This window comes from Lissotriton vulgaris, chromosome 11 (genome assembly GCF_964263255.1).
Source record: "Lissotriton vulgaris chromosome 11, aLisVul1.2, whole genome shotgun sequence".
Classification (NCBI taxonomy): Eukaryota; Metazoa; Chordata; class Amphibia; order Caudata; family Salamandridae; genus Lissotriton; species Lissotriton vulgaris.
Window position 1 is genome coordinate 945,303,324 of NC_141699.1, and position 22,474 is coordinate 945,325,797.

Genomic DNA, 22,474 nt, shown 5'->3' on the forward strand with positions numbered 1-22,474 from the left:
GCCTGCCCTCCAATGGATCCCAACCACCCCAAAAAACATGAACCGTGGGGATCTAGCGGCCACACTGGTCAGCCACCATGGGTGTCATCCAACTCTATCTAGCGCAAAACGCACAGGGTAAACCCAGCCCATGGACAATCCGGTAAATGATAATAGAAATATCACAAGCCGTGGGTCAGTCAAGATGCTTGTACTGGACTAGAGGATCGACTGTCAGAGCCAAAGCGATGTCGCCTCTTGGATTTCGTCGTGCGTGAACAATTCCGCTGCGAGCCCCTCGAGGTGTCCAGTGGCAGCGCAGAATGCGCTTTCAGTTGGGCCCTTTCATCCGACCAGGCAAAGACCGCTTCGGGCGAATCCTCAAAAAATATTTAGAATTATAAATCACTCGAAGCCTGGCAGGATAAGTAGCATATAAGATGTTGAGTTCGCGCAGCCTCTGCTTCGCTTCTGTGAACGAGTGTCTTTGTTGCTGCACCAATGGGATGTAGTTCGGAAAGATCATAATAAGCCTGGAATCAAAGACAATCTTATCTTTATTCAAGCAGGCATATTGCAGTACTTCTCTGTCCGCATAGTTTAGTAATTTGGCAATGACCAACCGTGTATTTTCTCCTGGGGGTGGCTTTCACGTAAGTGTCCGGTGAGCCCTCTCGACCACAAAGCATGGCGAAATCTTGTCTGCCGGCTGCAGACCCGTAAGCCACAACGTAAGAAAATGGTTCATGGAGCCACCTTTGCATCCCTTCAGAAAGCCAACGAAATGGAGGTTGTTGTGCTTGGCGCTGCCTTCAACATCTTCGGCTCGGGTAGCAAGCTCTTGCGAGATTACAGTCAATTTATTGACCTGCTGTTGAAGCATCTGCAGTGTCTTCCACAGTCGACACCCGCGTCTCAGCCTTGGTGATGCGGTCAACAGCCTTACGCAGGTCCTGCCCCAGAAATGAGACCTCGGTGCCCACTGCGCCAATCTTGGCCTCCAGCGTGTTCCTGGCATCTGTAATGGCCGCAAGCAAGGCTGCATTATCCAGGATGGGGCCAGGTGGTGGGTCCCCCACTGGCGGACATTGCAAATTGGTCCAGGGTTCTCTGTTTCAGACCTGGGGCACCAGGCTTGTCTTTCCCTATTGTGAATCTCGCCAAGGAACAGTTCCGTTTACTGCTGGGGCAAAGCTCAGCCCGGCAGGGTATGCATGGTCACGGGGGCGCTGGTGTCACCTCCGGGGCCTCTCCAAGGGGCGCACCGCAGGAGGTCCTCACGATATCCGTCCACTACTAGGTTACAAGCTGCACTGTATCTAATCCAGCTGCCTCCACAACCTGCAGCGAACAACCAAGCAGGCCCCCTCTAACAGAACCTGGCTTGCTGGACAACCAGTGCTCAGAGCACCCCGCAGTACCCCGGCATTCAAGGGCAGTGTCCTCTTCGGCAGTACAGATAGCAAGGGCGCGATGTGTCACCAAGTCAAGTGGCACCACACAGAAAGGCACCACCCTCTAAACCGCATTCTCAGGGCCCGGACCAGCAATGCGGAGAGAAGTAGGGCCCAGCTGGCAGAATCCAGTTGTCTGGAGGCACTATGGAGAATTAAGATGGCGGCAGGTGAATAAGCCAATCCCCGGACCCAATGCGGGCCCCAGGTCAGCCGCTTGTCTTCACGGCCTGGGGTAGACACCTCGTTGTGCACGGGCTCCTCTGCGCTACCAATGTGTCCCAGCTGTAGGCAGGCTACCCCTCCGCATCAGGCTCCAGTAAACCCCCTCGACCATATGGAGATCACTCCCCTCTGCTCTGGTGGGTCCCGCAGACATGTCCAGCAGCACCACCACCCCCCAGCCCAAGGCCCAGAGCAGCCAGACCCCCGCACAGACCGATGTCCAGGCCGAAAGGAACGCCACGGCAAAAGGGAAAAGAGACCTAGCCGGACCCCTGGAGCGCTCCCACAGTCCAGGTACCGATCGATATCAAGACCGACACCCAAGCAGGCCCGGTAGGGCGAGGGCGCACGGCAGCCAGCCACCCCCGCTCAGCCCCCCAACACCCCCTCTCACCTGCGACCATGGGAGTGGATGTCGTGCAAGGGGGCACCGAGCTACAGCCACAGTACGGTCCTCACAGCCTTTGCCCTCGCCCAAATCCACCAGCGGAATCCTTCTTGGGCTAATACCGGCACCCCAGAAATTCCTCCATCCTGTATGCCTTGGATTTGCTGCTCTGGTGTTGAATGGAGGAGGATTAATGTTGGATTAAGGTGGTGGGTGTGCGGAGCTCTTTCAAGCTGCAAACGCCATGATTGCTGGCCAAGCCCCCTGAGGTCATGATGTTTTAGTAAAATGTACCTCATGCATAAGTAAAGCTGTGTTAAAATCTCACAACCACCTAATGTTGTTTTGTATGGCCAAGTGTCCTGTCCTATATAGCATAAAGCACCATCCAGGTGAGGATTACTTCACTTGATCTTTTTGATCTATTTGTTCTGACGGAAATGTGTAGAAAATGCATACAGTTATAGCCACATACTTTGCAGCTGTAGAAGGCTCCTGTATTTTTTTTTTATCTTAGGATTATCTCTATCAAGCATTAATGTTAGATAATCGATGACCAAGCTCATGCTGTTTAGTTTCTAGTTTGACTCTGCTCACAAATATCTATAACAATTTCTACTTTGTTTCCCCTGGAAAAAAAAGATCAGTACCGTACTAGTTATTTGTGTGTGTCAATATTCCTGCCGAGCAATCTAACATCAAATGCGATATTTTCTAACATCAAAATGTGATATTTATCAAAGTTCATGTAATGAGTATATGAACAAGAGTCCAAATTCTCGTCCAATAGACAGTCAGACACCAGAGTCTTGTAGTACGATCCGTATTTTTATTCCAGATTTCAAAGTTCAATCCAGATTCCCAAGTTCAATGTTCAATGTTCAATCAAAATCCAATCCAAACTTCAAAGTTCAATATTCAAAAAAACATTCGCTGCAGCCAACACGTGTTTCGTTGGGCATATATCTCATGCCAAAACAACTTCCTCAGGGCTGCAAGCCAAAATAATAAGAAAATGGTATAATATACCAGCAACAATAAAACTCTTGTAGTTTATTGGAAAAGTTAATGTTACTAATAAAATCACCACCTAAGTGAGAAGAAAGACATAGTACCCTTAATTAAGTGACAAAATATAAACAAAGAAAATTTTATGTGACTCCCGGTGTCCAGTATAAGAGAACAACAAAACATTCTTGTATTTCGCCAAATTTAAAATAACAATAATGTGTTACCTAAAGCACAATAAGGTTTCCATCTATATCGTATTCCTTCCAGGGGATATTTATCGAGAAAATTAACTGTATCTGGAATGATATAAGGAGGCTCTTAGCTCTGTCACCACAAGTCATCGTGTTAAAATACTTCCTAGCACTATTTAGCTATCTGAATATATAAAATCCCCAAATCTTCTCCATTGAAAAAGCGTTTGTCACATTGATATATATTTCAATTTAATTCAAGCATACTCAGTATTTTAATTACAAATCTAATAGTAAGTGTAACTAATGTCGGCATTAATACATGCTGTTCTTTGCTATACTCAGAGGGTATAAATTTCAAACGCGAACCATCATCGCGATAAAATTTTACCGCTCTATCACATCCGTCCATAATTCTGGGCCATCAATAATGTATTATGTTAGAATTCTATTACCTCTTCACTTCTTCACTCCCACGTATGTAAATTAAACGGCAATAATTTGGTATGTTACTTGCAGGATCTATCATAAAAACCACAAAATTAGACTCCTACTTGCCACAGTATGTATTTGCAAGTTCCATTAAGTTAACGCTAAATTTCCCTTACCTATATCTCGCTGTGAAAATATCATCCACTTCACTTCCTTATGTAGATTTTAATTTGGTATCCTAATTACAGGGTTTGTGATGAAAAAAACACAAATTCAGAGTCCTTCTGTCTGAGTATCTAATATAGAATCTCTTTTCGAAACACGAAATGTCCCTTACCTATATCCCGCTTCAAAGTTTCATATATCTCGTGCTTATCTCTCGGATATCGGCTATCGGCATGTACCATGGCCGCCATCTTACTTAAGTACTCTACCTCTCAGTTAGGTTCTACAACTGCCAGTCGGACGGCATTTGCCGCCATCTTAAAGTGGCTAGTGAATACATAAGAGAAGGTAAAGGTTTATATTATTTACCGCAATCGTAAAATTAATAGCGATTGTAAGCGTCTAACTTTACAATTTTAAAGCAACTCTGCATTCTTATTAGTAGCGGTGATAATACTCTCTATAGCAAGAAAAAAGGGGAGTTGTGTGGCCATATTTAAACGGGTTAACCACGCTAGTAAATTTATGTATCGTTAATAGGAACGGACGCATGTAAACACCAACATTTAGCGGACTGACTTGAACATCTCCAGGAGTTAAGTATTAGGTAAAAAAGAAGCTATTACTATGCACTATTAGTGCTTTTTACTTATTGATGATATCGGACTAACTGGTAGTAACGATGCATCGAGCGTCCCGTATCATTCCTATAAACTTTATAACCTCATATAAAAATGAAAGAGTTCTGGCATTAGCATTAGAATTGCCCAAGTATCATCTTAAAAATCATTCAACAAACATTTTACAATCTTCTCATAGTTAAAGAAAAAGCCAAATCACATACAGTTGAATACAATAATCCACAATTGAATCTGGGATATAACTAATCTCCCAGAAAATACTGTAATTCAGAATCCATATTGAGCCCATCTTCCACAGCTCGAAGGACCATAATCCATCTTGCCTCTCTACGTCTTAATTTAAGTAATCTGTCTCCTCCATGTCTATCCAAAACCACTTGTTCAATGCCATGATAGAAAAATTTATGGTTCTCAGAATCATTTCTATTTTGAATAGAATGTGAGGCTATAGGGTACCTCGTGTCTCCATTCTTAAGTGCCCGATAGTGTTCCACCATCCGGTCTTTAAGTCTTCTTACTGTGCTCCCAACATAAATCTTTCCACATAGGCAGGCAATAACATAAATCACAAAGGTAGTTTCACAGTTAATAAAAGAATCAATGTAAAAAGTACCTGTATCATTGTATTCAAATTTTAAAACCTTTCTCTTTGCCCACCAACAAGAACTACAATTAACACAGTGGTAAAAGCCTTTAGGGCGAACACGTAACCAGTCACTATGACCTGAATATGAAATGGGTTTAGGGTAGCTTGGGCTCACAATATTAGCAATAGATATTCCCTTCCTAAAAGTGATGCTCGGTCTCTCTGCTAAGAAAGGTTTTGAATCTTTGTCAGAATAAAGCATATGCCAATATTTCTTCATAATACTGAAGAGTTTATTACTACCAATACCAAAATTCGTGATCATTCTGATCTGGTTTTTATCCAATGTGTCACTCTTGATCTTGGGCTTCAGTGTCACATCTCGCTTTAATTTCTGTACTCTGTTAACAGCCTTGTTAACAGTAGTATTTGCATAGCCTCTATTTTTAAATCTCATCGTCATATCTTTAATATTTGCATCAAAATCAGTGTCTTTGGAACAGTTTCTTCTTGCTCTAATCATTTCCCCATAGGGGATGGAATTGATTTGGCTTTTGGGGTGGCAACTGTCTGCTCGTAATAGTGCATTGCAACTGGTCTCTTTGCGAAACATACGGCTACATAACTTGTTTTCCTCCACAAATAATTCAATGTCAAGAAAAGTAATTTTTTCCTTATCATAATGTGTTGTAAATGACATATTCAGATCATTGGTATTAAGATAGTTAAAGAAAGACTCCAATTCATCTGTAGTACCTCTCCAAAATAGCAAGCAGTCATCAATGAATCTACCCCAGTAATATATGTGGTCTATCCATTGGCTGCCCCTGGGGCCCCAAATCCACTCCGCCTCCAGTCTCCCCATAAAGAGGTTCGCGAAGGACGGAGCAAATTTGGACCCCATCGCAGTCCCAGTCTTTTGTTTGTACCAGGTAGATTCAAAGAGAAAGTAATTGTTTTCCAAGACCATTCTCGTCATCTCCAATAACATAGATGTGTGGTCCAGATTAAGCATGGGCGGAAAATCCGTTTCGCTCGCGGATTTTGCGGATTTTCGGTAAATTCGCAATCCGCGAGATCCGCGAATCTCCCGCAAAATCCGCGAGCAGCGGATTTTATGGCTTGCTCGCACTGTTCGCGTGAGTTCGCGGCTTGCCAGTACAACTTCGCACCCCGCGAGTAAGTGCTAAATTGCAGAAATACGATCTTAGCAAAACTGAAACTACTTACCAGGTTCAAAAGTTCAGGCTCATCATTAGTAGCCATTTCCTGTAGTGCTTCCTGAGGGGCCCCTCCAGAATTCAGTTGCCAGTTGCAACTATTATGTGACCCTGCTCTGAACCTCAGAATAGTTACACATATGCCACAAAGGTCCTGAATTACAGCTAAGGGAGACAAGCAGGAGCCAGGCTGGAAGTTAAAATCCATTAATCAGCCCCTAATTCGTTATTGTCAGTTGGGGCAGGGCAGGTGTTGTAACTAATTTTGCAACAATGAAAGCACTTAGCAAGTGCAAAAGATCACTAATCAGGAAGCACTAAGGAAGCAGGTGCCAGCTAAAAAAATATTCTGTGACACATTAATCAGCCCCAAATTAATTCAGGTCACTTGAGGCAGGGAAGGTGTGCTTTAATTTGCCGAAAATAATGTACACTGGACAACCAGAGGGTGTGGTGATGAAACAGAGGGTGGCATGGGTGGGCCAGAGGGTGGCATGAGTAGTCAGAGAGTGGCAGTGGTGACAGAGAGTGGCAGTGATGAAGAAGAGTGTCCCAAACAGGCTGGACACGTAGAAACAACAAGTTCGCAAAACTTGCGACCCGACAGGTAAGTTCGCAAATTGCGAAATTGTAAAAACCCTCGCGAACTGGCAGAAACACGCGCAAACACAAAAAAAAAAATCCGCAAATTCGCGGGAATTCGCGGATTTTGCGGATTGCGAGTTCGCAAATCCGCAAAATTCGCGAACGCGAGATTCGCAAAATTCGCCCATGCTTAGTCCAGATATTCTGCTGGTCTATTATTCAAAAAACTCTCAATAGCTGAGATACCTTTCTCATGATCTATATTCGAATATAGGGATACTACATCTAAGGTAGCAAGAATCATATCATTATCCCACACTACATCAATCATTATATTGAGAACGTGTTTGGTGTCCTCAATATGTGAGGGTAGGTTTTGTACAAACAGTCTCAAATATGAGTCCACGAATTGAGATAACCTCTGTGGGCCCTCCTATGCCCGAAATTATCGATCTACCCGGTGGTGTATGTCTGTCCTTGTGCACTTTAGGCAAACAATACATGCATGGGGCCTTAGGTGATTGTACTTTAAGAAACAAGAACTCGTCATAATCCAAAAGGCACTTGTCATACCACTCCTTTAATCTCATGTTAATTTTACGTTTAACCATCTCTAAGGGATTAACAATTACCTTCTCATAGTATTTACTGTTCCCTAACTGAGATAAAACTTCATTGTTATAATCTGTACGATTCATAACAATGTTGCCACCTTTATCAGCACTGCGTATTATAAGATCTGGGTGGTCAGTTAATTGACGGAGTGCCTCCCTTTCATCTATTTTTAAATTGTCTGGAAAAGTTCTCTTGCGTTCTCGTTCTTTTTTAATCAGATTGTCTATCTCTAAGGTGACAGATTTATAAAAAGCATCCACAACATTACCAGTGGACAACTGTGGTGTCCATTTTGATTTGTCTTTAAACCCACTTCCGGATGCTAAACCTGGATTAATCTCTAGATCTCTTAAGAGAGTATTCATAGTGACAGGGTCATCTTCTGATTCAGTGAGAGATAACAAAAGTTTCGTGTCATGCAGGTCTTGGATAGTAATCTCAGTCAATATTGGTTTATTAATGGTTTTCATGCTAACATTGTCTTTAAGAGAAAAAAACTTTTTCAGCTTCAACAAACGTACAAACTTATACAAATCAATTTTAGTGACATACCAATCAATATTCTTGGTAGGACAATATCCAAGACCTTTCTTAAGTACATTACTCATACTCTCAGACAATTCAATAGAAGAAAGGTTGATCACTTCAATCTCTTTGGTTCCTGTGTTCATTTCCTCCACGACCTTAGTCTCTCCCTCATCCCTGGGACCACTTCTCCTGCATCTGCCACGGCTCCCTCTCCTTGTCTTACTGTTTGTGCGTTGCCATATCTCCCTCCTGTATCTCGATTTCCTTTTTTGAACCTCTGTACTTCTGCTAAAAAATTATTCGTGGCATCTCCACTAGGGACATTGGAAGCATCTGTAGTACCTCCATCTGTAGATATGCTACTCGATGAAGTATTAACAACTGAGCTCAAGGGTGTCGCAGTTCTCCTATTGCCTTGCCCTTTTTGAAAGAGATATTCAAATTTACGCGCAAAAGTAAAAACCCTTCCGGCTGTATAATCCTGCTCGTCCCTTTTCAGTTTACGTGCTTTTCTCCTTTTTATATCTGCCTGTAAATTAGTCAAAATCTCATCTAACATGTTATAATTTTTCATAGTTGCTTCAGGTAAATTCAATTGTTTAATTTCATCCTCACATGTTTGTATCTCTATCAGAAGTTTCTCAATCTTACGTTCAGCATTATCAATAAGTATCCTTATCAGATTACATGAACTGGTAGTTAGCTCATGCTCCCATTTGTCCAACAGATCAGGTTCTAAGTCTTCATAAGTTGGTATAATAGTTGATCTCAAACCTCTGGGGATGCAGTTAAGAGTAAGATATTGTTTAAGTGTTACCGCATCCCACCACTTATTTAGTTCTGCTTTCTTAAGCTTCTCTAGTTTAACGAATTTGGCTCTAAGACCTTCCTGTTTTGCTGGTGTAGTGGAGGCTACTGCTACATTTACAGATGAGCCTGTGCTTAAATTTTTGAATAAATCCTGAGCTTGTTCTTGATTCATTGTTAGTTTTGTAGCCACGAGCGGCAGCCCAACCCAAAATTACAAGCTAACAAACAAAGGTAACAGGGAAAAGGGCGCACAGCTGAGAGTATGGCTAAAAGTAAGGATCTAACTTATCTTCAACGATTGCTACTAGGCTGGAAAGGATGGTTACCCAACTTCCCTAATTATCCTGAACAAAATCCAAGATGTAAAACTGTGTCAATATTCCTGCCGAGCACTCTAACATCAAATGCGATATTTTCTAACATCAAAATGTGATATTTATCAAAGTTCATGTAATGAGTATATGAACAGGAGTCCAAATTCTCGTCCAATAGACAGTCAGACACCAGAGTCTTGTAGTACGATGATCCGTATTTTTATTCCAGATTTCAAAGTTCAATCCAGATTCCCAAGTTCAATGTTCAATGTTCAATCAAAATCCAATCCAAACTTCAAAGTTCAATATTCAAAAAAACATTCGCTGCAGCCAAAACGTGTTTCGTTGGGAATATATCTCATGCCAAAACAACTTCCTCAGGGCTGCAAGCCAAAATAATAAGAAAATGGCATAATATACCAGCAACAATAAAACTCTTGTAGTTTATTGGAAACGTTAATGTTACTAATAAAATCACCACCTAAGTGAGAAGAAAGACATAGTACCCTTAATTAAGTGACAAAATATAAACAAAGAAAATTTTATGTGACTCCCGGTGTCCAGTATAAGAGAACAACAAAACATTCTTGTATTTCGTCAAATTTAAAATAACAATAATGTGTTACCTAAAGCACAATAAGGTTTCCATCTATATCATATTCCTTCCAGGGGATATTTATCGAGAAAATTAACTGTATCTGGAATGATATAAGGAGGCTCTTAGCTCTGTCACCACAAGTCATCGTGTTAAAATACTTCCTAGCACTATTTAGCTATCTGAATATATAAAATTCCCAAATCAGGATAGCTAAATAGTGCTAGGAAGTATTTTAACACGATGACTTGTGGTGACAGAGCTAAGAGCCTCCTTATATCATTCCAGATACAGTTAATTTTCTCGATAAATATCCCCTGGAAGGAATACGATATAGATGGAAACCTTATTGTGCTTTAGGTAACACATTATTGTTATTTTAAATTTGGCGAAATACAAGAATGTTTTGTTGTTCTCTTATACTGGACACCGGGAGTCACATAAAATTTTCTTTGTTTATATTTTGTCACTTAATTAAGGGTACTATGTCTTTCTTCTCACTTAGGTGGTGATTTTATTAGTAACATTAACTTTTCCAATAAACTACAAGAGTTTTATTGTTGCTGGTATATTATACCATTTTCTTATTATTTTGGCTTGCAGCCCTGAGGAAGTTGTTTTGTCATGAGATATATGCCCAACAAAACACGTGTTGGCTGCAGCGAATGTTTTTTTGAATATTGAACTTTGAAGTTTGGATTGGATTTTGATTGAACATTGAACATTGAACTTGGGAATCTGGATTGAACTTTGAAATCTGGAATAAAAATACGGATCATCGTACTACAAGACTCTGGTGTCTGACTGTCTATTGGACGAGAATTTGGACTCTTGTTTATATACTCATTACATGAACTTTGATAAATATCACATTTTGATGTTAGAAAATATCGCATTTGATGTTAGATTGCTCGGCAGGAATATTGACACAGTTTTACATCTTGGATTTTGTTCAGGATAATTAGGGAAGTTGGGTAACCTTCCTTTCCAGCCTAGTAGCAATCGTTGAAGATAAGTTAGATCCTTACTTTTAGCCATACTCTCAGCTGTGCGCCCTTTTCCCTGTTACCTTTCTTGTTTGTTAGCTAGTTATGTGTGTGCTTCTGGCTGCCCAGGGAGATTTCTTCAAGTGCTATTTTCTAGAGGCCAAAAGTCATTATATATGGTTACATTAATTTGTACACCTGGCTTTGAAATGAAGTGCTTTAAAGAGTCTGATTCCATGCAGGATCTCATGTTGATACTATATGTAGGTCTACTCGATGTAGGCGACCTTAATTCTTCAGTAACATACTCTCTGATAGAAATGGGGTTTCTGGTTGGCCAGTGTATGCACCCAAGCCAAGCAGAACTCACCACTTTAGTCAGGGTAAGTTACACACCAATGATAACCTGTGCCCACGCTCTAGTAGCTTGGCGCAGAGCAATCAAGCTTATAATCAGAGGCAATGTGTAATGCATTTGTGCAACATGCACAAAATAGTAACCCAATGTATACACCTCAAAATGACTCCATACAGGTTTAGAACATTGCCAATATATATGTTAAATAAGCTCAAAACGACAAAAATGTAATCGGATTCAGAGATATTCACAATTAAAGGAATCAAAGCAGTTCTTTCAGATATAAGAGCATTGGTAAAATATGTTAAATACTGTAGTTCTGGTATCCGGTGCACTTCTTGTAGGTCAATTAGTGTCCCACTGTGGGTTTTGTAGTAGGCAATGAAAAGTACCCAAAGCACAGCACGGTACTGCTGGGACCACTCTGGTCCTTTTCAGTTAATCAAAATAAGTCCCTGTGACCCTCAGTTGTGGGCTAGGGCCAGCTACTGGTGGTTATGGCCCGCCCGAGTCTGGGATACGCACAGGGTATGCTTTGGAGGCACCAGTAAAGTGTGTGCCCCCATTACAAGGAGCACAGTACAGTGACGCCTGGACCGCTCGGATCCAAGTCAGGCAACTAAACACATCACTTCAGAATATGGCTGCGTGGCTTGGCTCAAAATACCTGGTCAGTTGTGAGGTAATTGAAGCTGCTCCTGGGGTCGCTGGGTGCTGGCAGTGGGGTTCACTGAACTTGCAAAACAGGCTCCGGCTGCTCAGGCTAGGGTGAGGAGTTAATGCTGGCTCTGCGAGGTCACCCTGCACAAACACTAGGATGCACAGGGGCCACACTGAAGGAGGTTCCCGAGGTGTGTTGGCAGAAAAAGAAATGACACAACCGGAGAGGCTCTCCATCTGTGATCTTATTGCCCCGGCAACCAGTTGGGAGAGGGTTTTCAGCGCTCAGGTGCTGAATCAATATTGTGTCGCCACAGGAATGTAGAGTGCAGCTTCGGGACATCAGTTAGCCTTGAGCCAAAAACAGACTAAATTACAGAAATAAACTGGTCTGGCGAAACCCACAGCATGCTGAGCCCATGGCAATCGGACAGCACTGTAGTTTCAGGAAAATATAGAACTTGGGCTTGCAAGGTCTTTGATGTCAAGGAGTTGTCTGTGAGAACAGGGGGCAAGCCAGCAAGCCCTTTAAGTTACTCTGGGGATGTTTAGTGCTTTAATCTTCTAGCAGGGCAGAGGTCAACAGGCAGTATGGCAGTGAAGTCAATTCAGGCACAGCAAGATGGGAATCCTTCATCACTGTAGCCTTTATTCCAGCGTAGCTTCTTCCAGGTCCAGTAGTGTACTAAAAACCTGGGGTCAGGGCAACAGTACTTATACTCAAAAACATTGTAGAAGAATGGGTGACTTCAAAGGGAACCCTTAGAAGTGTGGAACAATCCCTTTCAACCCAGCCCTTGCTTCAGACAATCTGTGGGGGTTAAATCAGCCCTTGTTGTGAGGGCAGGACGCACCTAAACAAATGTAAGTGTGCCCCTCCTCTCCCAGCCCAGGAAGACAACAGTATGCAGATGTAACCCCTGTCTCCCCCAGCCCGCCCTGTGTTGTGGTTGTCTGAAAAGTATGCACCAAGTGTAGTTGTCACCCAGCTCTTGACGTGTGTTGGTGTCAGGCTGCAAAGCACAGTCATAAGCACAGAGAAAATCCCACTTGCTATAAGGGGTGTTTCTAAAATTGTAATGTAAAATCCAACTACCCCAGTAAGCACAATTTGTCACCACTATTCAAATCATAGCAAACGTGGCATGTCACTCCTTACTGATCATAAAGTACCACTTAAAAATAGATAAGTGGAGTCCCAATGCTCACCTATGAAAGGAGTAGGCCTCAAAGCAGTGGAAATGAAAGAAGTGGTTTGTCACTACCAGGATATGCCACACATAAAGGTACATGTCCTACCTTTTACTTACACTGCACTGATCCAGCTTGGCTCTATAATAACCTTTACTTCTCACTTCACCCAGATGCAACCACTATTTACTCATCGGTGGGGCCCGTAGCACCGTGAGTCGCACACGCACATACACATTACATCTGAATCAGTGACAAGGAGATAGAGCAGCTGGTTAGCGGGGTACCTAGGATTTATACTCTATACATTATATACATTGACTTTATTCTATATATGCTAGCATGTTACCAGGAAAACCCTACACTAAGGCACTCCACTGTTTGGTCAATAGATCTAGTAGAAGTTAGTTGATGGAGATTAAGACCAGCTTAAACATAGTAATCCACATAAACATTAACATTTTATTTTGTCATGACATTTTAATTAAATAAAATCACAATTCGAGGTAAAATTTAGCTTTATCTATTCATTTAGGAAACTGAATTTTAGTTTATTCAGACGAGTAAGAATCTATGGCTAGATGTAGGTAAATCTAATTTACCGACTCATAAATACCGAATTTTACCGATTCGGTATTTATGAATCGGTAAATTAGAAGGAGGGAGATGTAGCTAATTTTTAAATGTGAATTACCGAATCGTTAACATTCGGTATTTACCGATTCGGTAAATACCGAATCGGTATTGCCCATTGATTCCTATGGGCCTTGAGGCCCATAGGAATCAATGGGCAATACTGATTCGGTATTTACCGAATCGGTAAATACCGAATCCTGCAAGGGTGCAGGGGGTGTCACTTTGACACCCTTTAGCACCCCAATTCCGGACTTGTGTGCCATGTGGCACACATACATGCCCTAAGGGCATGTCTGTGTGTCACATTGCACAGGTGTGCATGCACAGATGTGCATGCACACCTGAATTCGGTATTTTACCACCCAATAGGATTGGGTGGTAAAATACCGATTCTTAAGGGCCTGTGGCACTCTTAGGAGTGCCACCTACATGTGGATTTACAGAATCGGTAAATATACCGATTCGGTATGTTACCGATTCTGTAAATTTACCGATTCGGTAAATTTACAGAATCTGTAAAATATAGGCCCCCTACATCTGAAAACCCGAATACCGGTCGGTAACGGCCGAATTCGGCCGTTACCGACCGGTATTAGGGCTCCTACATCTGGCCCCTAGTCATTTATTCAGTACATGTTAAAAGAAAATGAAAGTTAGAAATCATATTACCTAGCTCTGTTACAAAGAAATAACAGAGTTGCACGAGTCTCAATCTGCCTCTCTATTCTTCTCAACGCCTCAAAATAAAATCTCTGCATTCGGTCATCTTCATTGCTCCAAAAATGAAAGTCCAAAAATATTTCAAAGTCTCTAGCACCATAAAATAGTTCAAACCGACAGCATGTCGTGGTGCAAAATAATTTCCAGGAGCAAGCTTTTTTACCCTTTTCGAAAAAGATCTTTTAAACCCTTTTTCACTAACTATCTGACTAAAATTGAAACTTTCAGGGTCCACAGTTCATTCTGATTAGTCCTTTAGTGGGGTGACTATGATCACCTCATCCATCTCTGTCATAACCGGTTCCCAAAATGCATAGTCATTCTCACCCTTTCCCATGAATGTCATCTCCGTTTATACTTTGTCATTCATTCCATTTGTAACATTATTTTTCCTTTCCCATGTTCTCAGATGCAAAACAACTCTTGGCATACTCTTGCACTCCTAGGTCAAGCTGACCTTGACATCGCTTGCTGGATGTACCAGGCACTTCTGCTGATTTTGTCATTTTCTCTCTGGCACATGCGTAGAGACTCTCGTTCAGGCTAACGATAACATTGCGGTCAGCAGCCATTTACAGCTCCCAGGCTACATAGGCCTCAATGAGAACTAGTGCGAAAACAAACACAATAAATGGTCAAATTTAGAATGATAGTTTTTCTGTTAACCTCCAATTTTTCTAATGTTCCCTATTGGTAAATTACCTAGCAGAAACATACACATAGCTTTACTTACTTACCAAGTGTATTTATTTTTCTTGCCACGATATGACCTACACATTTCATAAAAGCAAAACAAACATGCTATTTTCGTATTATGGCACTATATTAATATGACTTTTAAATTATTAATTGATTAGATTTTTGCAATGGTAGTTAATACCCACGTGCAATATTGATGTCTAAGTGCAATTTTGTTGGTTAATTATTAATGCTTCAGACAAATAGATTGATTATAGTTATGCGAGTGTAACTTCACAGGGGTACACAACAATGTTTTGTCTCACCCCTGCTCCATCAGCACCCTGCCCATAGGGCTACCTAGGGCCTACCTTAGAGTTGACCTTTGTGAAATAAATGGGGAGTTCAAGGCTTGAAAAGTAGTTTTAAATGCCACGTTAAGGTGGCAGTAAACTGCACATGCAGGCCCTGCAATGGCAGGCCTGAGACAGGTTTGACAGGCTATGAAAAGCTACGTCTTTGGGTGGCACAAGCAGTGCTGCAGGACCACTTATAGCATTTAATTTACAGGCCCTGGGTATATGGTATAGTACTTTAGAAGGGACTTGCATGTAAATCAAATGTGCCAAACAGGTGTAAACCAGTCATACCAAGTTTAGAGGAGAGCACATGCGCTTTAGGACAGATTATCAGTGAGTGGTTTAGTGCCTAGAGTCCCAAAGCCAACAAAAAGGTAAAAGAAATAGGCTGAGAAAGGCATAACGTTTGGGGATAACCCTCCAAAAAGTGCCAGGTCCAACATTCTCTTTGTACATTTGTTCTTTACTCATTTTGAAGCATTCCTCTTTCTCTAGCATCCTCCTATAAGGTTTTGTGGAGTTTTACATTTATTGCTTCCTTTTACATTTCTTACTTTTTCTCCCCACTAGGATATTGACTCCACTGTTTGGGCAACTGTTTTGGCTCTGATTTGGCTTCACAGCACTGGTGCCGACCATAGAGATGAGTGGGAATTATTGGAATGGAAAGCGCTATCATGGGTCAAGGCGAAGGCAGGTAAGACATAGAGCCTGGTAATGTCCTCTCACCCGTCTCTTGATATGAGCATGTGTCTCTTTTGACCTTAACATAATTGCTAGTGTGTGTCTTTGTTGCTTATCCACTGTCACCTTCTTTATGTTTCTCTCTCTTTTTCTCTCTCCCTCTGTTTTCTGTCCCCCCCTATCTTCTTTCCACACACGTTCCTTTGAGTTACAGCTGTCACTGTTTAACCAGCCTCCTTCTTATGAATTTTGTGTTTATTTTATTAATTTCTAGGTTCCACTCTGGGAGGGTGTGTCACAGCTGGAAACTCCCTCCTGAAGGCATCTGTGGATACTAAAGTGTTTGGATTGTGAGAGGCTAGACTGAATCACATCTCTCCTTTTCTGTCCTGGCTTGTGCTGATAGTTTGCTCCTTTTAATGCAATCTAGCTGCCACAGAAATGTAAAAGTAAAGTAAACCTGTGCCTTTCGGAACATGTAGAAGGAACAATAGATTTTAAGAGGACAGAATTAACAAGTGGGTAATTGGTCGCACTGTATGATGTGTGTTTTTGCAGAAGCATGGGAACCCTAAATCTACATTACATATGTATGTACCATGGAATTTAAACTGAAATATGTTTAACAACTAGATGACTTCTTTACTATGCCTTCTCCATGGACAGTACTTTCATATTAAAGTCCTAAGTTGCCACGTATTGCGATATCTGTATAAGGATTTAAAATATATTCATGGAGAATGAGATTCTGAAAGAAAACTTTAGCATGCCATGCAGTAAGAGTTTAATATATAGCTTTAAATATATTTCAAAAGTGCAACAACTATCCATATCTAGATGCTCTACATCTTATTATAACGAAAACAATAATTAAAAAACTAAATATCAAATATATACATTGGATCCTAGTCCTGTTTGCTTAATGCTTACCCTGTCATTTTATGTAATCGCATGGGATATAATTAAGATTTATGGGGAAAATTAGGTTTTGTATTATACACTAATATACAATGTTATATCGAATACAGATTAGTACATTGGAATGTTGAGCACTCAATTAAAGACATTGGCGTGCTCTGGGCTTCTAATGGCTGGTAGAAGCCCGGAGCATCAATATTCCAATGTCTGTTCACAGCTGTTGCTGTGAAAAAAGGCCTCCTGGAGCCCGAGGAGATTTCAACCCCCTCCGGCTCCGTGAGGCCTTTGTCTTACCATTTAAAACATTTCGCCCTCAAGGGGCGGATTTTTCTAATAGCCTTAGAGCCCTCCTTAGCAGGCTCTACCAGCCATTAATTGACTGCACCCGTGTTTAAACGCTGAAGCGGGCCATTATTAGCTCCTTCTGCGTCAGACTGTAAGGCAATATTAGTTACCGATTATTAAAATTCAGAGAAAGTATGCCTTTCCTCACAAAAACTTGTTGTCCTTCTTGTGCACATTCTTTCTATATGAAGTCTACACTCATAAGTGCTGTTATGATGTACTAAGTACTGTGATGTGTCAACGCAGAGACCTGGTTTGCCAACTGCCTCCATAAGAAGACGATTTACTTTCTATATCAAGATTGCATTCCAGCCAGACCTTACCTTTCCTACCATCATCCAATACCTCAGGCACTGTTTTAAGAGAGAAGTCATTGGATTGAAACGAGGAATAATGTTCCTAACTGTCAGGAGGCGTCAGTCATTCCTTATATACATACTGCATTGTTCCAAGAGATGCCTGTGGTCTTTAGTGATTCGTTGTCCTGCCCCGTAATATTCGCATCTATTGGAAACAGACTGTACATACTGCAGGGAGCAGGGCAAGTTTACTCATTTCTGAACAAGTAGAGGCTGCGAGACCCATCTTCTACATTATTCTTACACAGGCCCTCCGCCACACATCTCATCTTTGTTATAATTTTTCTGTCCTTTGCACACCTAGATGAGGATTGTAATCTGTCTTTACTCTGTAGTTTTCTTCTGAAGCAGTAATATTTGCACTTTATCTGTAGGGCATTTAGTAATTTCCATTTTGTTGCGATTTAGTCAGTGACATTAAGAGCCATGACTCTCCTTTGGATATCTCATAGAACCTCTGTGATGTGTGTGTGTATCAGCACCAAATCTGCTCTTGTTTGCTCTGCATGAGAAAAGCTGACAGTTTTCATTCGACTTACTTAGAGCAGATGCAACATTGGCTATTTTAAGCACTATAAAATGCTCATATCCCCAAAGGGCTGATTACTGAACTATGCACTCAGGTAAACAAAGGTAAGCTTTACTTGGAAGAATGATGCAAACCTGATTTAACACTACAATACCAAATGAAAGATGGTTTATGATTGTTTCGTGCCAGACCTATACTGGGTTATGAGTTTACCAAGGCATAACCAGTATTCATACAGCCAGATCCTCCACCTCCTTCTCAACTCCAGTAGTATCAGAGACTGGAGGCTGTAGTCCGCTCCAGCTCTGATGTGGTCTAGGGCTTACCACATTTCTCTCTTAACACTAATGATGAATGGAGGTCCCAAATTTTCTCCTGCATCACTACTCTTATAAAGAGCTGAGTCTAAACTTCCAAAATGTCAGGGGGGGCTAAATACCTTCCTGGAGACAGAGTTGGTCCACCAATGTAAGAACCATTTAGCAAGGCTCTTACCAACACTCTCATGGCCACTTGGTGTAAGTCATATTTGAACCCTCTGGTGCCAGGCGTCCCCTGACTAGCCACTGGTGACCCCGACTTTTTAACAAAACACCCTACCTGAAAAACATGTATTACAGGTATCTACCAGTAAAGTCAAACCGAGCACCTTCCCTTTGATCTCGTCCCACTCCACCCCCACATGATCGGTAGTCAAAATGTATCAATGCCTCTGGTAAGAAAATGTTTCTCTCGATAAGCATTGAAGGCGATGTGTCTTTTGGGCAGGGACACCCATGTCTTATGAGAAACAGCAATAGGGCTTTCCCTTCTCAAACAGTTCAGGGTGGACAGGATGTAGCAAAGTGTGTGTTATGTACCATTTTGAACGCCAACTATATAGTGTGAACTATTGGCATCGTTGTTGTGCTTAGAAGGAAGAGCTTTATGCAATCAGCTGGATTTTCAGGGATGTCCAGGCATTCCTCAGACATTTGATTGATCTGCACTGTTTGTAGTGAGGAACGACCCCTCTGAAGCGATTTAAGGATAGTTGCGCTACTACAGAATCTTTGGGGTTGTAGTCCTGTGCCAGACCATTCCACTAGGAATACATAAAATGTAGGGACTACTGAGGAGTCAAGTCAAGTCAAATGATCTTTATTCAGAATTGATACATCCATAAAAGTACATACAGGTTGAAACATTAAAAAAGCACATAAAAACATACGTTAAAAATGTTAGATAGAAACAAACGTTTCCGATAAGGTTAAAGCAGCATATATAGCATAAGAGTGCAAAATGCATAATACAAGATGGTCCTAATGTACTGGTATTTCAATTACAGGTTACAGTTTGTTTTCCCTGAGGTAATCATTGGTGAAAACTATGTGCAAAATATATCATAATAACAAAGTGCAATTGTGCATTAAGTAACAAAGTACTGTGGTCCGTCAGGCATGTTCCATGCTTGCCCTTGATCTCACACAGGCTTTTAGAAAACAGCTCACAATACATATCACCTCATCTGTTGACAACATTTGTAAGGTTCTCACTGCCAGGGCAAAGTCCCGTTGCTCATATTTGCGGAAGAACGGCATTAAATATTGGCGAGTATAAAGTTTATAATAGCCGCAAAAGAAAAGATAGTGTAAAAGACTTTGTTTCCCACCTTCAGAGCAGGGACAATCCAACTGTTCTAAGTTTTTATTATAGCCGAGGGGGAAGCTTAATAGATTGACAATGCTTCCATCCCGGAATCGGAACAAAAGGCTCCGATTCTATCTTCCTATCGACAATGACAGATATCTACGGGGTGTATTTGAATTATCATTGCCGGATTCAGCGTAGGACAAATATTTGGTAACTGCAGATTTGGGAAAATCAGATCTTATCCGTTCCTCCTTATATAAGTCAAGCAATGCCCGTTTGACAATGTTCTTGTGAGCATGAACAATGGTGTCAGGGGAGCTAAACAAAGAGCCCTGGCCCACGCTCAGCAGACTGTTCTCAACGGCATTTAACCAAGGTACATGATGGGATCTTTCACTTAGTAGGCAGTCCGATATTATGCTGCGTGTTAAGGATGCCGCTGGGTTTAGCCATATTTTTAACCAAAAAAGGGCGGGCCTAGATCGAATAAAATCCTCAATATACGATAACTTAAGCTCATTATGACAGATAAAAGTGGGGGCACAGGGGACACCCCCCAGCACCTTCCTGCAAAATCTATTTTCCTCTAACTGGACAGGCGTACTATTAGAGTAACCCCACACTTCTGCTCCATAAGTTCCCGTTGGTTGACATTGAGTACGATAAGTGTGTAGCAGAGAGGTGGTGACATCAGCTTGTTTGGGTTGCCAGAGAGATAAAATTGAATTGATGGACTTGCCAATTTTATTTCTCGCATAGGCTGCATGTGGCTGCCATGAGCCTGTATTAGAAAATAACAGCCCTAGATAAGGGAAAGTGCTAGTGCATTTTAGGGTGTTTTCACCTGATTTAATTGAGGTAATGTTATATTTTTTGGGTCCACAGTTCATAATAAATGATTTTTTAAAATTAGTGTTTAAACCAAAATCAGACATAAAAACAACAAACCCAGAAATTAAAATGCGTAGAGCGTTAGGTGTACGCCCCATTAATACTGCGTCATCCGCATAGAGCTGGGCAGTGATGGGGGAGCCATTTATAATTGGCACATCATAGTGATCTTGCTCAGACTGCTGCTCAACCCATTAATATATAAAATAAAAAGCAGTGGGGCGAGTACGCAGCCCTGTCTAACTCCTCTGCTAATAAAAATGTCATTTGAGACTTCGCCCTCATTATTGATACGTACTCTGGCCTTTAGATCCCTGTGTAAATAAGAAAGGAAATACACCAAAGAATCATCCAAACCATAATTAAGCAAAAGTGACCACAAACTAGAACGGTTAACAAAATCAAATGCAGAACTCAGATCCATGAATCCCAGATATAGCGGGGATTTTTTTACAGTGATATACTTAGCCATGATCAAATTCAGATTAAGACATTGTTCAATGGTGCCCACATGACTTCTAAAGCCTAGTTGACTGCAATGTAAAACATTATTATCCTCAGCCCAGTTCCTAATCCTTTTAAAAATTACCCTTCCGAGGACCTTTAATGTGTTATCGATCAGTGAAATCGGACGGTAACAGGCAGGGTCCATCCTATCACCTTTTTTAAATATAGGTACGATAACACTATTTGACCATGATTCGGGAATTGCACTATCTGATAAGTTGTTAAATAGATTGCATAATAAGGCGGCCCAAAAATTGATTTCGGATTTGATTTGGTCAATCGAGAGACCATCCGGGCCGGGGGCTTTATTACTGGCGCTTTAAACTATAGCGTCTTCGACCTCGGATAGTAAAATGTTCAGTGATCCAGCAGTCTTGGGTAAGGGGACAATATCTGGGGAAAGCCCAGATGTAGCATAAATTTTGGAGAAATGCTCCACCCACGCCTCTCCAGTTATATTACAGTTAATTGGTTTGATGTTTGAACCAAAAGATCTGAGAGACTTGACCTCTCTCCAAAAACCCGTCGTATCTTTTAGTGTAGCAGTACGAGTGAGAGATTCCCAATGATCAATCACTAGTGCCTCAGATCGAATACGTAACGTGGTTTTATATTTTGATCTTAGGTCTCTCACAAGTAGGGCGTCCCTTGGATTGGTTTTTAGGGCCTCCCTCAGTTCCCTGTTAGCATTAGAGCATGAAGAATCAAACCAGCGGGGGCCATGATCTTTATCTGGCCTGGCTGGTTTAGAAGATTCTCTTTTGATAGCCCCACAGAGGTTACTAAAGGAAACAACCACATCATGGCCTGGGCTATTGTGCGACAAACAAGTCTCAACTAGCGTTAGGTGTTTATTGATGACTCTGACTAAAATGTCTTTGTTGTCCACCCCTTTCCATATCAGTCTTAATCTATCGGTAGATATTGCCAAATTTTGTGCCCCAATTTCTACTCTCGGCACATCCTTCGTGAACTGCAAATTTTTTAAGTATATTCTAAGTGGGTAGTGATCACTATATGCGGAACAGATGACCTCTGCTTTTAAAATTATGTCGCTTAGTGATGGAGAGATAAACATATAGTCTATTGTGGAAGCACAACCCTGACCTATATATGTGGGTGTCAACATATTGTTTGCTCTTGTTCCTGCAATTTCCATAGCATTCAATAAGTCATGGGAGGCTAAACAGTCTGACAGCTCCGCTCCGTTTCTACATGGTGGGCTGTTGCGGTACATATGGGCATTGAAATCTCCTCCAATGCAGATGCCATCAAAGGTCAC

The 22,474-nt window shown here is 41.5% G+C and overlaps 1 protein-coding gene across 1 annotated transcript in view; it reads left to right on the plus strand.

The window, feature by feature from the left end:
• The window catches only part of LOC147683725 (von Willebrand factor A domain-containing protein 5A-like), a 752,535-nt gene extending 735,113 nt beyond the window's left edge, over positions 1 to 17,422 (plus strand). Inside the window, exons 23-24 of the mRNA XM_086944099.1 lie at positions 15,898 to 16,024; positions 16,286 to 17,422. Coding sequence (XP_086800225.1) covers positions 15,898 to 16,024; positions 16,286 to 16,365 — 207 coding nt within the window. The 3' untranslated portion in view covers positions 16,366 to 17,422. The remainder of the gene's footprint in view (positions 1 to 15,897; positions 16,025 to 16,285) is intronic.
• Positions 17,423 to 22,474: the final 5,052 nt, after the last annotated feature.